Here is a 13,485-nt window from a genome sequence, read left to right on the forward strand (position 1 = left end):
GGACCCTCTCCCTATACTTGTACAGCTGGGACTGTCACCTGGCGTGGAGGACCCAGGGTTATTTCCATGGACTTCTCAGTTGTACTGGACATTTTGGTGACCAAATCACACTAACAGTCGAGAGGAAAATAGCTTCTCAAAGGCTGCAGCGCTAGTTTTCCCAAGTTCATGAGGCAACCGTGGCCAGTGTGGTGAACTTGGCTCTTGTAGCGAGAAAGGGGCTGGAGGCAACACGCAAAGTGGGCCAGCTGTGTTCCCGTAAACTTTATTTTCACATACCAAAATCTGATTTCAATATAATTTTCAAACGTCACAAAATAGTCTTTTGCCTATTCCCCCAACCATGTAAAAATGTAAAAACCATTCTTAGGTCTGTTAAAAAGTAAACTGAGGTACATTAAAAATTGGAAGGGTTTATTTGAGCAAACATGGATTGGAAACCGGCGGCGCCAAACCGAAAGTTAGGAGCTCAGGGAAGTTTTCAGACGTAGAAGCGAAGCACAGAGACTGGCCACAGCGCCAGCAGCTGCCTTGTCTGGAAACCCAGCTGGGGTTTGGTGGCTGCGCCTGCAGGAACCAAGTCGCATGGCAACTGGCATCACAGCCACCCCGTCTAGTGTCCTTGGCATTGACGAGCACGCCACACATAAGTGGCCACAGGCTGCGTGTGGCCCACAGGCCGTCTGCCAGCCCCATGCTCTGGGACCACGACGATCCAAAGCAGACTCGGGTGCTGAAGCAGAAGTAAAGTTGAAGCCTCAGGCCCTTCTTGCCTGGCCTGCGGCTACCGCTCGTGGAGAGCCTATCACGCCCAGGCTGGAGCGTGGAAGAGTCCACACACTCTTCCACTCCTTTGTCCCATCATTACCCAGGAGGCAGCGAGGGAGGTGGGATCCAACGGCACGGCCTTCCAGCGACGACAGGACCAAGTGCAGGCAGGTGGCAGGAATGTGGTCTGTCCATGCACCATCCCATTGCTGGGTGGCCTAAAACATTCTTGGTCCATTCAGATACGACACCCCATCCACATGTGCAGGGCTGACAACCTGGGTGACCACCTGGGTAAGCACAGTGGCCAAGGTGGAGACACATGTCCACAGCCTCTGCGCCACTCATGGAAGATCCTGCTCCTCTTGCAGTGACTCTTCCGGACGCAAGTTCTGGGTGGAGGAGGACACGACTGGAGGGGCAGGGCTGCTGCCACTGAAGTGGGCACCAGCTGGCAGTCAGGTGACCTGCTGCAGGGCTGAGATCCCCATCCATGAGCTGGAGACACAGAAACTCACATCGACTTGGCCGTCTTGAATTCAGATGCTCCTGACACTGCCGGAAAGCTCTGGAACCTCCTGGTGCAAACGCTGGGACCATCACTTACTTCACCCAACACAAATCCATAACCTGCTACAGGCTGTCTGTGCATGGCGATTGAGGCTACAAGGTGTTGGGGACCTGCCTGTGGGCGTAACCAAACCAGTAACCAAACAGCTGCTAGATGATTGCAGTCAGACAAATAGGCAGGCTCTGGGTGTGGGGAGCAGAGCAAAGGTGATGTCCCTGGGCCCAGTCACCATTTCTGGACTGCTGGCACTGGCCCGTGCTCAGCACAGGAACAGCACTGACCAGCCTCTCCAGAGAAGCTGCACAGGGCCCGGGACCCCCGGTGGCTCTGATGGGGTGCAGTCCAAGGAGAAGGGGCAGCTGAAGAAGGCACGGCTCGGACTCCCACTAGCACTGCCACCCTTGCTGCTGAGGGGTACAGCAGGCAGCTGCCGTGAGCTCGGGACTCTCCATGTGGCCCCGATGGGGACACAGGCTTTACGGAACGGGCTGAGGTCGAACATTCCAACCAACAGACACTGTGCACTGGGGTCTGCAGCACATTCCAAGTTCACGTCATATAGACGACCCCGTGTGAAGCCGACGGGTTAAGGCTGGGGGTTTACTGCTCACACGAGGTGAGCGGTCTACCCCACGTGAGTCTTCTGATGCTGAGTGAGCCTTGAGCTCCGGTTAAAGGCTTTGCCACACTCATTACATTTATAAGGTTTCTCTCCAGTGTGAATTCTCTGATGTATAATTAGATGCGAGCGCCATCTGAATATTTTCTCACATTCACTACATCTGTGTAGTTTCTTCATGGTGTTGACTTTTTTACGGCTCACTTGGGTAGGACCTCCTAGGGTATTCCCGTACTCGTGATACCACTGGGCTCGTGTGTGTATCCTCTGGTGCTCGATGAGATATGAGCTCCGACTGAAGGCTTTCCCACACTCACCACACCCGTACGGCTTCACCCCGGCGTGGATTATCTGGTGCTGGAAAAGGGTAGAGTTCTGGCTGAAGGCCTTCCCGCACTCACCACATTTGTAGGGCCTCTCTCCCGTGTGGACCCGCTGGTGAATGGTGAGCTGTGTGCTCATGCTGAACGCCTTCCCACACTCCAGGCAGCCGTATGGCTTCTCTCCCTTATGGATCCTCTGGTGGTAGATGAGGCTGGAGCTCTGGCTGAAGGCTTTCCCACAATCACCACACGCATAGGGCTTCTCTCCAGTGTGGATCCTCTGGTGCTGAATCAGGTGTGAGCCCTGGACAAAGCCTTTCCCACATTCCTCACATTTAAATGGTTTTTCTCCAGTGTGAGTTCTCTGGTGGCGAATAAGCCGTGAGCTACAGCCGAAGGCTTTTGCACACTTGTTGCACTTGTAAGGCTTCTCTCCAGTGTGAGTCAGCTGGTGCTGACTGAGGCGGGAGACCCACCTGAAAGCCTTCCCACACTCGTTACACTTAAACGGTTTTTCAGTTGCATGAGTTCTCGGGTGGGCGAGGCTGGTGCTGCCCAGGGTTCTTGGTACTGGGGGGTTCCCCGCTGTGTGCACACGCTGGTGCTGTGCCAGCGTGGAGCTCTGGCTGAAGGCCTTCCCGCATTCCCGGCACAGGTAGGGCCTCTCTCCCGTGTGCGTCCGCTGGTGTCTGACCAGCTGGGACTGCTGGCTGAAGGCCTTCCCACACTCGCGGCAGCCGTAGGGCCTCTCTCCCGTGTGGACCCTCTGATGGTGGATGAGGCTGGAGCTCTGACCAAAGGCCTTCCCACACTCATCACACCTGTAGGGCTTCTCCCCTGTGTGAGTACGCTGATGCTGAATGAGTTTGGAGCTCAGGCGAAAGGCTTTTCCACACTCAATGCACTTGAATGGCTTCTCTCCGGTGTGGATTCTCTGGTGCTGATTGAGCTGTGAGCACAACCGGAAGGCTTTCCCACACTCCTCACACTCGTGAGGCTTCTCTCCACGGCAGGTCCCTCGGTGTTTTCCCTGCAGGCAATTGGGTAACTTTTTCTGGCACTCTTCACATCGGTTAGGTTTCTTCTGTGTGTTAATTTCCTGAGGCAGAGCAACCGCCAACATGGACCCACACGTCCTGCCACACAGATCACATCTTCGGGACACTGCCTCTGCACTGCCCCCCTGGCGTCTATCTGGCTGACTTCCCAGCTCGCCATGTCCCTGCATACCCTCCTCGGCCAAAGTCTTCCTGGGGGCCACCGTCCCCATGTTCAAGCGGTGTTTCTTGAAGAGGGAGCTAGACTCAGTCTCTGTCCAGACCTCAGAATCTGAGGTGTCTCCAGAGCCAGGACTCCGAGGACAAGCCTGTGGGGCACTTCTGAACATCGTCGCAGGGGATTCTGATTGTAGAGCGTCCGCATCCTCTCGGGACTGCTCACCCTCAGTACTAATCATGGAACCTGAAACACACATGCAGGGCAACGCTCCTTATCCCCTGTGCTCAGAGGAAAGACAATGCCCTGGGGTGGGGTGGGGTGGGGTGGGGGTAGGGTCATCCCTGGGAATTGAACTGCCTCCCAGGACACCCCACATGGAAAGACACTATGAGAAATTGACGCTTTTGACAATTTTCAAAATTTGGTTCCACTCAAACTTCTGCTTTACGCATTCCTACAAATATCGTGTGCTTGGCAGAGAGCTCAGAGCCACCCTCCCTCGAGGATGGGACATCTGCAGACAGGTTCATCCTATGGGATGGGGGGGTGGGGTGAGGAAAAGCCCACAAAGTGAGCTTGAGAGGGCGGAAAGTTTAGCAAGAAGGCATTAGGTAGAGCGGGTGGAGGCCACCATATCCAGAGGGGGGCAGTGAGAATTAAAGAGTGACTTCAAAGTACGATTGGGGGGATGGGCAGGTGCTGAGAAAGACGAGGCTGAGAGCTGCTGAGGAGGGGTGCATGGGGGGTGGGCCCCAAAGGATGGGCACTGTGCTGTCCGCTGGCTGGGCTTCTGAGCAGGACCCCAGGCCTGAGCGCAGCTTCCTCCAGATGCCAACAAGCCCCGCCCCCCAACTCACAGCTGACTGTGCGTCCTGCCAGTCTGCCCCTCAGCTTCTGAGTGGCCACACCCACTGGCCCACACAGACTTCTTCCCTTGGGCTTCTGGGGGGTCTTCCTACCCCTGCCTGCCCCCCACAAGGCCTTCCTGTTGTCCACTTTCCCTCTGGACTCTCCAAGTGTCAGCCTCCTCCCCACTCTGCAATCCCAGGAAGCACCTTTGCGTAAGTCAGACCCCATCATCCCTGATCCCATCCAGGGCACAAGCAGGCCACCAGCCCACACTGAAGGCAGGGCCCAGTCACCATGCCCCGCAGGCCCCTGCACCTGTCAGTCCTGGCGTGTGAGGAAGAGCCTGCCGTGTGCTGGGCACTGTGCACAGGACAGTTCCCACTCGTTCTTCCACTAGACTTCACAATAACCCAGATAGGGGGTTTGGGACTCAGAGAGGCTAAGTAACTCACAGTCATACAGCTAACGAGAGATTTGGGAATGGGCCAAAGTCTGTTCCCCCAAACACACACCCGTGCGATGGCTCTGTGCCCTTACGATATGGGACACCTCCCACCTGGTCCTCACCATCTTTCTGCACAAACACAATCTCACAAAGCTGCTCACCAGACGCAAGCAGACACATGGAGTTGAATCACTCGGCCCCACCTGAGCCACCCTCTGTTATGACTGGGAGCTTGGACGCAGAGACCCCCCCATAGATGGCCGCAGAAGCAGGTGAGGACACCTCACTGCTGAACCAGCCACGAGCCCCAGGCTTCCTGCTGCACACAGAGCCAAGTGGCCACAGCACAGCTGCAGGACGAGGCCAGAACAAACCCTCCGGCTGCTCTGGGCAGCCTCCCTCAGGCTCCTGGAACCCAGTGTGTAAGGAGCAGTTACAGAACAAAGGTTCCCACCTCCCTGTATGCCATGCCCAGTGGGAACAGCTTGCCCCACACTCCCTCCCTTTAGGCACACAGCATAGCCCATCTTTTCCTGTCCCAACTGCCAGTGGCGGCCTCCTCTGACAAAGACCCTCTTCTCACCCTTGATCAACGCCACATCCCTAGGATAACCCCAGATGCCCTTAAAGTTCCTACTGAGAAAACACAAGGCTTCCAGGATCTGCTTGTTCCAGCCACGCCTGAGAACAGGCCATCGCGCATCCTGTGGGGGCAAAGGGCCCAACTTCCACAAGCACCGGTCAGCAAGCCCAGGTGTTGTCACACGACTGGCCTCCCACTGCTGGTATCCGTCACACCCGACGTGTGCCGAGCCCCTCAGCCCCAAACGGGTGACACCTGAGTCAGCCCTCAGGAACTCTCCCACTGCAGCCATCACGCTGGCTGTAACACTTCCCATGGAGCCCTCGGGGACTGTGATGAAACCCAGAGGGCTGGGCGCTCTGGGGACCGTGGTGACGGGGGCACAGCTGCAGGCCCTGCCCTCTCTTGCCACTCTGGGCCAATCCCAGGGTACCTGCTGCACCAGCCGGCAAAATCATATCTCCCGGAGTTTGCGTTTTCCTCACATGTCCCACAAAAGCTCGGGCACAAGGCTGTGCCCTGCCCTGCCGTACGCTCAGGCCCGTGAACAGCTCCGGGTCTCACCTGCAGCGACCACTCACGGTACATAAGCCGCTGAGCTAAGGGACTGCTGACTTGAACTTGCTTGTCTGCCAGGGTGCCCGCTCTGAAAGCTCTCCTCCACCTTGGCAATATTTAACAGGGGGCTGGATTTCAGCTGTTCCAGTTTATACCTCAACTCCTTTCCAGGAGAGATCATAAACGGGCAAAACAGAAGGCAGGGCCTTCAGTTCTGGAGGTAAGCACACTGGGGGCTGGGCTCAAGGTTCCCAACACCCTGCACACAGCTGCAGCACCTCCCGCACACGGCGTGTGAACAGGCTCAGACACTCAGTGGCCTGTTTTGAGGACGCCTCTGGACCCTTCCAGGAATGAAAAGCATAACCATTCACTGTCACAGCTCTGGTTCTCCTACTTGATTCCACACAGCCCTAGAGACGCGTGTGGGGACAGGCCCTGTCCTGGGCAGTGACTGGAACGTGGCAGCTGGGGGCAGTGGGGGGTAATCGGGATTTTTCTCCCTGTGGTGAAAATGCGAGCAACCCCACCTCCCTGACTCAACTGGGCGATGTGTCTGCCGGGGAGGCTCAGACAGGCCAGAGGCGACGGCACCCCGGACAGTAGCCCGAAGGGAGCCAACACCATGAGGAGGTGGGTGCCCGTTACGGGCCGACCGTGCCCCAAAAAGGTGTGAAGCTCCAGCCCCAGGAGCTCAGAATACAAACTTGTTTATAATCAGGACCACTGAGCTGGAGTTAGTTAAGATGAGGTCACACCAATCAGGGAGGGCCCTCATCCAATCTGACTGGTGTCCTTGGAAATACAGACCCACAGGGAGAAGGCACTATGACAGTGGAGGAATGGAGGGAAGCGGCCAGAAGCCAAGGAACCCCCAGGCCACCAGAAGCTGGACGGGTTTCAGAGGGGACACGAGTCTGCTGAAGACTTGGTTTCGGACCTCTGGCTATAGGACTGAGACAGTCATCTCTGCTGATTCAGGCCTCCAGTTTGTGGTGCTGTCACAGCAGCCCGGGAGCCTGACCTGAGAGGCTGGGGTCACCGGGGCCCCGAGAAGTTCTGGAGGGAGTGTGATTGTCTTGGTGACGGAGAAGATGCTCAGAACTAAGCTTACCGCTTCCCTTGCACCATGTTTGTACCTCGGCTTAGGAAGAATGTTGGCAAAATTAGAAACTGAACAAAATGTGGCTCTAAAAAGAAGCTCCCTTTTGCCGTAATGCACAGGTGTTTTGCGTCCTTGCCTCTCTGAAGTTCAGTCTCTCCCCAGTCAGCCTACAACTTGTCTCTGCTCCATCCATAGGCCCACCCCGAGAACCTGCACTCCTCCTTCAGCTCCCACCCTCAGCCCTCACTGGGCACAGGATCTGTGCCACAGAGCCAAGCCTCACCTGTCTGGGGGGTCCTTGGTGCCTCTCTCCCTTCCGCTCCCTGCAGGTCGATGACCCACGGCTCCTGCCCCTGCTCCAGTCGGGAGATCAGCTCAGGCTTGAAGACCAGAAATCCTGCTGTCGAGGTGGCAAACAAGGATACCACACTGGCATGGCTAGGGATGCAGCCCAGGGCTCAGCGCCCCTGGCTTCCAGGAGTAAAGGGGTGGGGGCTGCGGGGGCACAGGACAGCTTCTGAAGGGGGCACCCAGGCCTCTCTGTCTGCTCAGTCCAGCTGCTGAGGCAGGACAGCGAAGGAAGCTGTGACTTCCAGCCCATCCCTGTCTGCTGCAGGGCCAGGATCCCCAGGGGACTCTGTCACCAAAGAGTCCGCAAAGAATAGGCTGCTGTACCCCCAGAAGAGAAAAGCCAGGCACTGCCAGCATGTCTTGTCAGTTCAGAGGGCAGATATGCTCCAAGAGATAGGGGTGGTTAAGAAACAAGACAAAACCAACAAAAATCAACAACAAACGGACTTTAAATCCAAAGTCACTAGGGTCCAACCCTCACCCAGCTGCCCCCAGCCTCACGTCCTTGCACAAAGCCCTGGAGACTAGGGAGTGGTGGAGACCTGTGGGTGCCCACCTAGCACCCACCTTCCGGGGCCACCAGCCCCATGCCATGGGACAGTGGTGTGGTGTGCTCCCAGACTCTCCAGGGGCCCCGTGGTTGGAGCATCCCTCAGGTTTCCGGACGAGGGGGCAGGGAGGGCAGATCCCAGGTAGAAGGCCTCAGGTGTGGGCTGGACCCCACACTCAACAGGAAACATGTGTTCCCTCCAAGCACACGTGAGACATTGCCAGAGAAACAGAGGCCATCATGGGGCAGTGCACACGACACCATAGTATGCGCCCAACCAAAACGCCACAGGTAGCTGAGAACTATCAGGGCTTGGGGATTAAGTAACCAATCACCAAGTGGCAACTAGGACGCAGCTAAAGCGGTACCTAAAGACAGAATTTTACATTTTTAAACACATTTACTAGAAATAAGAAAAACACAAACGAAAAAAATTCAAGGGGCAGGATTCTATAAAATAGAGAACAAAGACCCCCACAAAAAAGGTTGAGCAAAACCAAAAGCTGGTTTTGAAAAGCAGAATACAATATTCCTGCAGCAAAACCGATCAGAGCCAACACAGCGAAAAAAACTGTCAAAATGTAAGTAAGGGAAACAACAGAAGCATAATAGAGACTTATCAGAGTACTGTGAACAAATACATGCTGGAAAAACTGAAAATCTAAAGGAATAAGTCAACTTTTAGTAAAACTAGAAATGAGAAAAGTAGCACAAGAAATTCACAAACTGGACAGACCCTTACGGACTACAGAAATATAAGCGTTAGAGCAAGACCTTCCTTCCCTAAGGGCCCAAGGCCCAGATGGTGTTACAGGTGAATTTTACCCAAAACTTAAGAGTTCAATTAATTCCATCTATACGAATGCTTCTAAAAGTTAAAAAAGATAGCAAAGAAGCTATTTCTAACTTGGATTCTATTTCTTACAAGTCAATCTATTAACCCAGACAAAAAGGAGTCTCTAAGACGCCCGGAAGTCCACCTACCCTGTGAGGATTAAACCACGTGATGTGGGTCAAAGCTGAGCCTGCCTGGCTCACCATGACCCCTCCCTGACCCAAAAAAATTCACAGGCCCAAGGCCCCCATTTAGCCTGAGAGGGCCTGACCACACGGCCTCTGACAGAGGCCTGGCTAGTTAGGTGCTGACTGAGGATACAGGCAGGAGGGGGCCCGAGGTACAGCCTCACCTAGTCCGGCCACACTGCTGTGGTTCTCCAGCATCACCTCCTTGTAGAGAGCCCTCTGGCCAGGGTCCAGACACTGCCACTCCTCCCGCGAGAAGTGTACAGCCACATCACCAAACGTCACAGCTTCCTGAAAGGACACACACCAGCACCCCAGGGACCCCTGGGTGCCAGCCCCATTCTGGCGCCGCCTCATGGCATGTCTCAGGCACATACAAGCACCACAGGGCTGAGCGAGACAGTCCCTAGGCCCCTTTGGCTCTAAAATCAAGAGGGGTGGTGCGGTATGGAGGAGGTGGAAGGACCCACACCACGGTGATCTGCAACCCTCCCCTCAGACGGGCCCCAGTCTGGGTAGGGGTTTGCTCACTGCCTTGGGAACAGGCACACCTGAGCCTGGGAAGGGCCACAGGATCTAGGCCCAGGCGCAGGGGGCAGGGTGGGTGCCAAGGAGGAGGCAGGGCCCTCACAGGACCCTGGGGATGGAGGCTGTCAGACTCCTACCATGAGGCTGGGTGGATGAGCATCCATGTGTCCTGGCTGAGACCTGTGGGCAGTTATGAAAAGGGTCAGAGGTCGGGATGCTTGAGGTCCCACCCCTGACATACAGATGACGTATAGACTAATCCAGGGGGTATTATGTTCTCCGATCCTTTACCTCCACCCCCAGGTGTTTTCTGGTGGGGACATGGGGTGGGGCCAGAGTGGCCACAGTACCTGGGCATCTGCCCCTGAGGCTTCACGCATCCTTCAGAGCCTGTGGCGTGTGTGCACCACTCCACAACACCGAGGGGTGGTTGCCACAAGTACCGGGTGCTCAGCTAAGCAGGGGTGCAGGAGTGAGCAAACCACACAGACTCTTGCCTTCATGCAGCACAGTTTAGTGGGGAAAAGTTAAACAGCCACACAAATAAATGCAAAATACAACCATGATGGCACCCTGTACTAACAATGCTGAAAGCACGTAATGAGGAAACCCTGACTTGGTCTGATGGGTCACTTCTCGGAGGAGCTAATTAGGCCACGGTGATGGACATGGGGGAGGCACTCCAGGCAGCAAAGGGCCTGAGCAAGGAAGGAGCCAGTGGGGGCAGGCAGGGGAAGCACGGTGTGACTGGAGGTTGGAGGTTGGAAGACAGAAGCCTGACAATGTAGCGTTGGGCAAAGGCCAGTGGATGTAGGAATTCGCCTCCCCGTACATCTCCCTGGTAGGTCGGAATGACAAGTGGGCTTCCTAGTGGAGCTTCTGCCTCACAAAGCGGCTTGTGGGCACACGCCCCAGGCCGTGTGCACAGCGAGGCTGACCAGGGAAGCAGTGACCACTGCCGGGCGGGCCCCCACCTGGGCCTCGTCAGGAGTGCTGCTGCCAGCGCGGGATCCTGGGTCCCCGGTAGAGACGGGCAGGCCCTGAGCCGCTGCCAGAATTCACAAGGCAAACATCCTACCCCGCCCAAGGCACAGCCCTTGTGGCCACTGTCACTAAGGGGTAGTAAGTGACAGAAAAAGAGGGGCCTGGAAGGGGTGGTTCCGCCGGGAGGAGAAACAAGGATCTCCCAAGAACAGGGTGGAGGGAAGGCCGCGGCCGGGGACTGCGGGCAGCGAGCCTGCCAGGCGGCCGGGCCTGCGGGACAAACGCCTGCCTCCTCCGCCAGCCAATGCAACCGCGGCTCGACCCCCTTCCCCGCCAGGCGCTCACGGCCTTGCCGAGCTTCCTCGCGGAAAAGCCCAGGGAGCGCCGGGCCCGCAGTGCCGGAGGCGGGAAGACGCGGGGATCGACCGCGGCACCTCCGCCTATAGGCGCCGCCGCCGTCGGTCCGACTCACCGTCCCCGAGGACCGCCGAAGGCTCCAAATACGCGACGACGCCGGAAACGGGCCTGGACGCCCGCGCCCGCTCCGTCACGCAGACTTCCGGCCCCTCTGGGCGGCTCGGAGTCTCCGCCGTCTCGGTGGTTCCCAGTTCAGCCGCTTGAGCTTCGGGGAAGGGGCGGGGCCAGAGGCAGAGGGAAAGCAGAGTCCGGGGAGGGCGGAGCAGGACTCGGGTGGGGCGGTGCCCTGTCTTTGCTGGGTTGGGGCCCGATCCCATGGAGGGCGGGGCCGGAGGCCGGGGGAGGGGGAGGGGCCGGATCCGGGCTGGGCACCTGTGTGCCTGGGTAGTCGAGGTCCCGGTGGCCAAAGGGCGGTGTGGACCCCGGTGAAGCTGGCGGGGAGCCAGAGGGTCGCACGGGCTGGGACCCGCGCAACTCCGATCACCAGCCGGTGGGCTGTGGTCCCCCCACTAGATCTGTGCCCGGGCTTTCCTACAGTAGAAGGCACCCGCTGGGCACGTTCAAGGTTCCAGGACTGCGGAGACGTGGGACCCAGGCCGTGCCCCCTGTTGGAGGGGGGTTGGGAGGAACGTCCAGCTGTGGGGCTGAGTGTCAGAGTAGCATTGTGGAAACCGCAGGTGTTCTCCGGGTGACAGGGCCTGTTCCACAGAGGCCTCGTCATCACCAGTCCTGGGCCCACCTCCTGCCATTCCTGACTCCTGTCTGGTATGCGCCTTTTCTCCTACTGAGAGCCTGTGATGTTTCTGTCCTGCCTCTCTCTTCCGTGCTCAAAAAAGACCACAAGTTCTCGATAGATAGAAACTTGTTGGAAAGACTGACTAACCTCTGGGAAAGCAAGCTTATTTTTCTTTAAAGGAAAATAAAAGCTGAAAAAGAAGGTTTTCAGAAATGAAACAGATTTCCTTCACTCAGAATGGAGGTTCAAACTTAACAGGGATGGAGCCCAAATATGGAAAAACATGGCTGAAATGGGATTCAGAGATGCACCTTTTACAAAAGTCACTTTACCAAACATCACTAATAATTTTGGGTTCTATTACAAGAGGGAAGCTGCTTCCCATTAGTGTCCATTTGAACACTGCAAGTTTAAAAACGTCAGAGCTCACATCCATTACGATAGCTACTATTAAAAAAATAAAAACAAAACAAGTGTCAGCAAGCATGTGTTGAAATTGGAACCCTCTTTCACTGTTGGTGGGAATGTAATGGTGCAGCCACTGTGAAAAACTGTATGGAGGATTCTCAAATCATTAAACAGAATTATATGGATGATGTGATACAGAGTTGTACACCTGAAATCTATGTAATTTTGCTGACAATTGTCACCCCAATAAATTAAAAAAAAAAAAGGCGAAAAAAAAAAAGTTAGAGAAAAAAAAAAAAAGCCTTAAGAGCAGAGCTGAGGCTCAGCTCATGCTGGAGAGTTCCAGCGGCCCTTCTTCCTGACCTCTGGCTCTGCAGATTTCTGACTTGTCTTGCCTGGCCCCACAATGGCGTGAGCCAATTACCTGCAATAAATCTCTTCAAAAAAAAAAAAAAAAAAAAAAAAAAAAAAAAAAAAAACAGAATTACCATATGACCCAGCAATTCCTCTATGGGGTGTATACCCAAAAGAATTGAAAGCAGGGTCTCAGAGAGAGATTTACACATCCGTGTTCATGGCAGCATTATTCACGATAGCCAAGAGGTGGAAGCAACCCAAGTGTCCATGGATGGATGAAAGGTTAAACAAAATGTGGTCTGGTCATGCAATGGGATATTACTCAACCTTAAAAAAGAAATTCTGGGCCAGCGCAGGGGCTCAAGTGGTTGGAGCCTAGCTCTGATAACGCTGAGATCTCCCATTGGATTCCCACATGAGCCCGTGAGCTGCGCCCTCTATTGCTAAGATGGTGAACAACAGCTCTGCCTGGAGCTGGGCTGCTCCGAGCATCCGAGGGTGGGCGTGTGCTGCCATAGACTGATGTAGGCTGCCGTTGGCTACCGTGTGCTGCCAGGAGTGGCCGGTGGCCAGCGTGAGTGGCCCGTGGGCTGCCGTTGGCTACCATGTGCTGCCAGGAGTGGCCCGCAGCCGGCGAGAGCCACTGTGAGCTGCTGTGAGCGGCTGACTGGCAACCGACTGCCTCAGCCAGGGGGAGGGCAAGGCTCATAATACCAGCCTGGGCCAGGGAGCTGTGTCCTACACAACTAGACTGAGAACAATGGCTTGAACCGGAGTTGGGGGAAGGGGGAGGTGGAAAAAGGGGAAAAAGAAAAAAAAACAAAGATGAAAAAAAGAAATTCTATCACACGTTACACCATGAATGAACCTTCAGGACATTATGCTAAGTAGAATAAGTCAAAAGGGCAATACTGTATGATTCCACTTATATGAAGTATCTAGAACAGTCAAAATTATAGAGACAGAAAGTAGAATGGTGGTTGCCAGAGGCTGGGAGGGGGTGAATGGGGAGTTATTGTTTAATGGGGACAGAGTTTCAGTTTTGCAAGATGAAAAGAGTTCTGGAAATGATTGGTGGGGATGGTTGCACAA

General features: G+C 55.4%; 1 protein-coding gene across 9 annotated transcripts; it reads right to left on the bottom strand.

Moving 5' to 3' along the window:
• Positions 1-1,840: 1,840 nt before the first annotated feature.
• ZNF7 (zinc finger protein 7) lies at positions 1,841-11,075 on the bottom strand. Of its 9 annotated transcripts, XM_033126260.1 has the most exons (6): positions 10,948-11,000; positions 9,842-9,945; positions 9,629-9,671; positions 9,128-9,287; positions 7,323-7,439; positions 1,841-3,742 (listed from the first exon to the last, which is right to left on the bottom strand). In XM_033126260.1, the coding sequence occupies exons 2-6, from the start codon at positions 9,847-9,849 to the stop codon at positions 1,965-1,967; spliced, it is 2,106 nt and encodes a 701-aa protein (XP_032982151.1). In that variant the 5' UTR covers positions 9,850-9,945; positions 10,948-11,000; the 3' UTR covers positions 1,841-1,964. The 9 variants fall into 9 exon arrangements, with proteins under 9 accessions (XP_032982151.1, XP_032982156.1, XP_032982154.1 ...); XM_033126265.1 differs by lacking the exon at positions 9,842-9,945 and having other exon boundaries at positions 9,128-9,254; positions 10,948-11,075; XM_033126263.1 differs by lacking the exon at positions 9,842-9,945 and having other exon boundaries at positions 10,948-11,075.
• Between the last annotated feature and the right edge of the window lie 2,410 nt (positions 11,076-13,485).

Source organism: Rhinolophus ferrumequinum, chromosome 14, assembly GCF_004115265.2.
Source record: "Rhinolophus ferrumequinum isolate MPI-CBG mRhiFer1 chromosome 14, mRhiFer1_v1.p, whole genome shotgun sequence".
Lineage (NCBI taxonomy): Eukaryota > Metazoa > Chordata > Mammalia > Chiroptera > Rhinolophidae > Rhinolophus > Rhinolophus ferrumequinum.

What these genes read in the sequence shown, in the direction of transcription:
- ZNF7 (XM_033126259.1), bottom strand. Translation starts at nt 9,338, where the DNA reads ATGTGCCTGAGACATGCCATGAGGCGGCGCCAGAATGGGGCTGGCACC. An exon ending in CAGCAGTGTGGCCGGACTAG is followed by an intron (nt 7,440 to 9,127) that starts GTGAGGCTGTAC and finishes CCACCTCGACAG; the next exon opens with CAGGATTTCTGGTCTTCAAG. An exon ending in ACCAAGGACCCCCCAGACAG is followed by an intron (nt 3,743 to 7,322) that starts GTGAGGCTTGGC and finishes TGTGTGTTTCAG; the next exon opens with GTTCCATGATTAGTACTGAG.